The sequence below is a fragment of the Nanorana parkeri genome, unplaced genomic scaffold, assembly GCF_000935625.1.
Source record: "Nanorana parkeri isolate BGI_ZX_2015 unplaced genomic scaffold, ASM93562v1 scaffold1567, whole genome shotgun sequence".
Lineage (NCBI taxonomy): Eukaryota > Metazoa > Chordata > Amphibia > Anura > Dicroglossidae > Nanorana > Nanorana parkeri.
Window position 1 is genome coordinate 180,421 of NW_017307835.1, and position 7,353 is coordinate 187,773.

Here is a 7,353-nt window from a genome sequence, read left to right on the forward strand (position 1 = left end):
CCCAGATCTTGACCACAAACTGGGCGACCCGCCCGTAGAAGCTAAGTGCCAGGAAATGCACATCCCAAGTACCGAGACACCTCCAGACGCAAGGAATTCTCCCTAGGAGCCAACGACCAGCGACTGAGGCAATCTGCCCACCAGATATTCACACCCGGAATGTACATCGCGGACAGAAACCAGACGAGTCGCACAATCCAGGAGAGAATCTGGGACACTGCCAGCACAGCGGCCAGGTCGTTTGTACCACCTACCAAGGTCATGAAGGCCACGACCGAGGCGGTTACCGACTGAACCCAAAGATGACATTATCAGCGTCGTAGGGACAACCATATGTCGAAGCACCAACACACAGAACAGCAGGTGGGACTCTGCCGGCGACCACCGACCCTGGGTTGAGAAAAACACAGAAAACTCATCCGTCCTCACGACAGTCCACATAACGGCAGAAAAGATGGCCCCGACCGCAGATAGAAGCCACCAACGAACTCCACGGTACTCAACGCACAGCAAAGTCCCTGTCCAGTAACTAGGGATGTGCCCACAGCGACAAGACTTTCCTCAGCAGAGGCCTGGTGTGATGTTGCCCAACAACAGTGGTGAAAGAGGCCACCACAGGCCCAATACCCACATCCTTAAGTGAATTGATGCCCACGTGCAAGAGCGTAGTGGGCTGACCAGAGACCGAAGATTCTGAAGCGGCTCCTCAGCACCCCACAGTTCTCTTTTAAGAGGTTTGGGCAGCAGACAAGCAATGGAGCTAACCAGCTTAACGTAGTGTCAGAAAAACAACTCTGGAACCAACGGCACCGACATTGGTGTCAAACGCAGTTTAGGCGTTGCAAAAGTACAATAGACCCTGCACCCGGAGGCCTGCCAAGTAGGCAGGAGCAACTTGCGCATTAGCGACCAAAAAGAGCAAATAGAGGCCACTCTAAGTGACTGAGCCACCACGGCCGAGACCAAAACAGGACCATCAAAGCTCCAGCAACGGTAAACATAGTCCACGAAGTACCTACCGCCCTCCTATCCGCCGAACCCCGAAAAGATGGAGAATCGTCAACAGGGGTCACAGAAGCCTTAGTATGGCGTACGATCCGTGGATCCACCACAAGTGGAACTGCCTACTACGTAGTAGTAGGCAGTAGCAAACGGAAGAGTAGCAAACGGAAGACCGTTTTGGCATCACAAGGACTTGGCCGGATCCACCCCGTGTATATAAAATCAGAGAGTACGGGAAACCAGACATAAATTGTCTAGGCCACATGTGTCAAACTCTAGGCCCAGGGGGCGATTCCGACACACGAGGCCGTTTCCTAGATTTCTACTTTCAGATCTAGGGGTATTAAGTTATTACTAAAACTAGTGATAATCGAATGCAGAGGCAATTATGATAAAGATTAGATACATATATATAGTCTTACAGGCCGTTTAAGGGCAACCATAATGTTGATGCGGTCCACAATTAAATTGAGTTTGACACCCCTGGTCTAGGCTGTGTGCGGGCCGCTCACAGGCAGGCTCGACTGCGGTGCTCCGTTGCTTAGCACTGCGGTCCACAACATGCCAGCAACCGCACCAGGATCCACTACTCAGCGGGGAAGGCCCATGGCCCATTTTCCGCTAGGCCGCAAAGCCAGGGACTAAAAGAGGAGACACAGCCCCGCCGCGACTGCGGTGCGGTGCCCCACTGCTGAGTACCACAGCCTGCTGCAGGCCTGGACCCACACCAGGCTGCCAGACCCAAAAGGCCACTGCTCCCACCAGGAATGATCGTTGCACCAGCAGAGGGATCACCACATTCAGTGCAAACTGGAAGAAGCTAGTCCCCCAATAGCCACAGTATCATCCTCCCTGCACAGGCCTCAGCCAGACCCCCAGCCAACATATGTGCCTCCTAGGGGACGCAGGAAGAAACCCTGGAAAGCGCAGACTGCACCAGTAAACTGGGAAGCATTGATGCCACGTATGCGAACATTGCAGCAAAACACCAGGGCACTGAAGGAATGTTGAATCGTCACCTGACCGTAGTCGGGGCACCGCCTGCCTGTGGTACTGTGACAGGGCAGTCGAGACCACACATCATATGTACTCCACTGGGAGAGTATCCCACAGACCACTCCAAGAATAGAGTGCAGTCGCAGCCGACTCACCATAGCACAGTCTACATACACTTTATGGCCATAGGGTAGGACTACAAGGAACCATGATAATCCAGCATTTATTCCAGATGGCACTTGCTTGAAGATCCAGCCAACATAGAGGAAAAAAAAATAGGGAAGAATTTGCAAGTGAAAATTCTTAGCTCCTTACGCTGGGCACAAATTTGGAGACCGATATCGGCAAGTGGAGGGTTGGCCACCAGCAGAGGCTGCCCCTAGGCTGTCTTTTGTTGTGTGCCTAGCATCCTTCTTCTGCAGGTGGCACAATACCCTGTGGTTTCAGATATATGATCTACTTTACTGTGTCTTTCAATGAACAGAAGATAATTCCTATTATCACTTGCGTTCATTGAAGGACAGTTTATGATATTGTAGATCTGGAAGCATAGGGACATCACAGAGCAGTGCAACATACGGAGGCAAGAACAACCCGACTAGAGGGCTGCCTGCAAAACCTTGCACCCAAAACTGGCATCCACAGACGCCAAAACATCAACTTTGTAGAACATGGAAAAAGTATTAACAGAAGCACAAGTGACAGCCTTACAAACCAGAGAAACTGTCTCTGACAAAGCCCAGGAAGCCCTGACAGCACTAGTAGAAGGAGATGCAACTGAAAAAGGGGGTTCCTGACCCCTGATAGCCTAGGCCTGAACAATCGTGTTGCAAATCCAACGTGAGATGGTAGCAGAAGATGCAGCCTGGCTCTTCCGAGAATAGTGACCACAGAGTATCTAATTATGAAAGGATGCTTTAACACCTAAGTAGATAAGAAAATAATTGACATCCAAGTAATTGAAAGCTCCATCCTTTCTATGGGCAGGCTAGGGCAAGGAGAAATAATAATACCCATGCCAAGATGAAAGGCCACAACAACTTTTGCAAGAAAAGATGGCCTGGGTCAGAGCACAACCATGTCCTTGAGAAGAATCAGAAAAGGGGACTTGAACGACAAGACCGCCAGCTCTGAAACCTGCCAAATAGAGGTCATTGTCTCAACAAGTGGCCGTTTTTGTGGCCGAGTTCATTGCGGTAGCTACCTTCAATTCTCAAAAGGCAGAAGCCTGTAACTTGCACAAAACAAATTAAAATCTTAAGGGGCAATGGAGAAGGGGGGAATGGGATGCCAAAAGGCCACTGAAAAAGTATGGCCAGAGCCAAAACTCAGCCCTTAACTGCGCTCAGGGACAGACACTGATCTCCTCCTCCTCCTCCTCCTCCTCCTCCTCCTCCTCCTCCCCCCCAACTGAAGGTAAAAATTCTACTCATCGAAGAAAAAAGTGTGGGAGGGACCCAGCATCACGCCACGCAAAATAAACCTTCCACGTTCTGTACTAGATATTTAGCACAACAAACTTGCGTGCCTTAAGCATAGTGGGAAGAACGGAAGCGAACGCTGGTCCTTCAACAGCCATGACAACAAACCCAGCGACTGCAAAGCAGGTTCGAAGACGGGACCCTGACAAAGATTCCGGCTGAAATGGGTGGGTGTGCCGAGCAACCAGATGCACAAAGTCTGCATACTGCACCCTCTGTGGCCAATCTGGACCCACGAGTGAAAGAAATCCACTCTGCCTCCTATGGAAATAAACCAGAAGGTGGTGCACTAGGGGGAAAGCATAAATCAGACTAACAGTCCCATGGAGCCACCAGAGCATCCGCCCATGGACCTGGGCCACGAACCGATCTACATGAACTTGCTGAGGTAAAATCGGCCTGCCCAGGAGAGAATGGCCCCTTCCGCGCCGTGGCTGCACTCCCTGTTGAGCCATGAGGATTTATGTAAGCCACGGCCATGACATTGTCCAACTTGCATACAAAAGTGGATTGACACCCACCTGGGAAAGCGCAGCAGACTGAAAAGAGATCAAAGTTTCTCAAGCTTCTTCAGAAGGAGGAACACCCTTGCCTGGGTGGTGTCTAAGATCAGGCCCAGATGCTCCAGCCGTGGGGAGGGAGACAGTCTGGACTTCTTGTAGCTCAGGATCCAGCCAAACTCTTCTAGCGATGGGACCGCGATAGCTAGGTCGGCCACCAACTTCAAATTAGTCTCCACTCAAGATAAGATCATCAAGATACCCCACTATGGAAATCCCACAGCGCCGCAACAACTTAGGTGAACACCCGAGGACCAAAAGGAACGTGGTTAGACCAAAAGATCTAACCACGAATTGGAAATGCTCTACCTCTATCGCAATACGATGAGGATGATGAGTGACAGAATGGGACATGTAGTACACCTCCTGCTAGGCCACAAGTGGCAGTATCGATTTTCGGTCACCCTCAGCCAAACCAGGGTCGCTGGAAGACACAGGCGCGACTGCAGTGTACTCCAATACACAGGCACCATGGGGTGCAGCAGCCTGGATCCTCCCCAGCCACCCAGACCTGAAGAAAAGGCAGCGCTCCCCCACTGGGCTAATGTATGGCCACCTGGCCGATTACAGGAGCGACCGCAGTGCCACTGCAGGCACAGAACAGGCTTTCGCCCGGCTCACAGGTCAGGCAGACCTGTAGTGAGGATCTAAAGGGCAACAGCCCCATAAAAGTGAGGAGGCAAGGACCCCCAAACACACCTCAAAAAGCATGCTGGATGAGACAGGACCAGCAGCTAGGAAGGTGTCAACGAAAGGTGGGCAGACGCACAGGTAGTCACCCAACAACCATGGTTTCACAGGGATGGTGGGCCGCCACCGTCCGTAGTCTGGGAGCCACCTGCCTGTGAGAAGTATTGTAACTGGGCAGCCGAGACCCCCAGTCATATGTACCCCACTGGGAGCAAATCCCACAGGCCACTCCATGGAAGGGAGTAGTAGTTGCAGCCAACCCACTGTAGTAGAGTCTGCATGAACTAGCTGGACGTACGGGGTAGGTCTGCAGGATCCACAGTCATTCAGGGGGTCACCCTGAAGGCACTTTCTTGAAGATCCAGCCAAATGAAAGAAAAAAGCAGGAAAGAAGTCCAGAGAAATTCTGAGCTATTTATTGTAGAAAAAAATCTGGAGACTTTATCAGCAGATAAGGGTTGGCCACCAGCAGAGGTGTCTTGTGCCTAGCGTCCTCCTGCAGGTGGCGCAATACCCTATGGTTGCAGATCTACTTCACTGTGTCCTTCAATGAGCTTAAAAGAAATTACATTTTTACTGACTAGTGTGTAAACTAGTGCAGTTTTAAGTCATCAGGAAGTAATTGCGTCATATCATTACTGGTTATTTTCAAATATACAAAATATGAAAAAGCTTTAATTGAAATTGTATCAAAATATGGCTTACTTGCTCTGTCTTCTAGTTTTCGACTGGTGGATTCTTGAACCATCTCGTCGTCAATGGGGATGAAAGAATCCAAAACACAAGTAGAAAATTTTTGCAGGAAAGCAATCTCCCCTTTACTACCTTCCAACCATATACATCCAATCAAGATAGGTTTCAGCACATTAATTTTCTTCCCTTTTGATTGTAGCTCATCCCATTCTTTAGCTTTGAGTCTTTGGCGTACCTTCTGATTTTCTGGGTTTTTACACTCCTACAAGACAGTGAGAGTACAATATTTTTTTTAGTATATAAATATTTTTTAAACACACACTATATATAGATATATATCTATATCTAGAGAGAGAGAGAGAGAGAGAGGGGGGGGAGAGAGAGAGAGAGGATTAGGTGAACACCCGAGGACCAAAAGGAACGTGGTTAGACCAAAAGATCTAACCACGAATTGGAAATGCTCTACCTCTATCGCAATACGATGAGGATGATGAGTGACAGAATGGGACATGTAGTACACCTCCTGCTAGGCCACAAGTGGCAGTATCGATTTTCGGTCACCCTCAGCCAAACCAGGGTCGCTGGAAGACACAGGCGCGACTGCAGTGTACTCCAATACACAGGCACCATGGGGTGCAGCAGCCTGGATCCTCCCCAGCCACCCAGACCTGAAGAAAAGGCAGCGCTCCCCCACTGGGCTAATGTATGGCCACCTGGCCGATTACAGGAGCGACCGCAGTGCCACTGCAGGCACAGAACAGGCTTTCGCCCGGCTCACAGGTCAGGCAGACCTGTAGTGAGGATCTAAAGGGCAACAGCCCCATAAAAGTGAGGAGGCAAGGACCCCCAAACACACCTCAAAAAGCATGCTGGATGAGACAGGACCAGCAGCTAGGAAGGTGTCAACGAAAGGTGGGCAGACGCACAGGTAGTCACCCAACAACCATGGTTTCACAGGGATGGTGGGCCGCCACCGTCCGTAGTCTGGGAGCCACCTGCCTGTGAGAAGTATTGTAACTGGGCAGCCGAGACCCCCAGTCATATGTACCCCACTGGGAGCAAATCCCACAGGCCACTCCATGGAAGGGAGTAGTAGTTGCAGCCAACCCACTGTAGTAGAGTCTGCATGAACTAGCTGGACGTACGGGGTAGGTCTGCAGGATCCACAGTCATTCAGGGGGTCACCCTGAAGGCACTTTCTTGAAGATCCAGCCAAATGAAAGAAAAAAGCAGGAAAGAAGTCCAGAGAAATTCTGAGCTATTTATTGTAGAAAAAAATCTGGAGACTTTATCAGCAGATAAGGGTTGGCCACCAGCAGAGGTGTCTTGTGCCTAGCGTCCTCCTGCAGGTGGCGCAATACCCTATGGTTGCAGATCTACTTCACTGTGTCCTTCAATGAGCTTAAAAGAAATTACATTTTTACTGACTAGTGTGTAAACTAGTGCAGTTTTAAGTCATCAGGAAGTAATTGCGTCATATCATTACTGGTTATTTTCAAATATACAAAATATGAAAAAGCTTTAATTGAAATTGTATCAAAATATGGCTTACTTGCTCTGTCTTCTAGTTTTCGACTGGTGGATTCTTGAACCATCTCGTCGTCAATGGGGATGAAAGAATCCAAAACACAAGTAGAAAATTTTTGCAGGAAAGCAATCTCCCCTTTACTACCTTCCAACCATATACATCCAATCAAGATAGGTTTCAGCACATTAATTTTCTTCCCTTTTGATTGTAGCTCATCCCATTCTTTAGCTTTGAGTCTTTGGCGTACCTTCTGATTTTCTGGGTTTTTACACTCCTACAAGACAGTAAGAGTACAATATTTATTTTAGTATATAAATATTTTTTAAACACACACTATATATAGATATATATCTATATCTAGAGAGAGAGAGAGAGAGAGAGGGGGGGGAGAGAGAGAGAGAGG

The 7,353-nt window shown here is 49.2% G+C and overlaps 1 protein-coding gene across 1 annotated transcript in view; it reads right to left on the reverse strand.

The window, feature by feature from the left end:
- Positions 1–7,353, reverse strand: part of CHAF1A (chromatin assembly factor 1 subunit A) — a 196,623-nt gene that overhangs the window by 70,724 nt on the left and 118,546 nt on the right. The window contains exon 12 of the mRNA XM_018570653.1: positions 6,975–7,224. Within this exon, the coding sequence (XP_018426155.1) occupies positions 6,975–7,224 (250 nt within the window). The remainder of the gene's footprint in view (positions 1–6,974; positions 7,225–7,353) is intronic.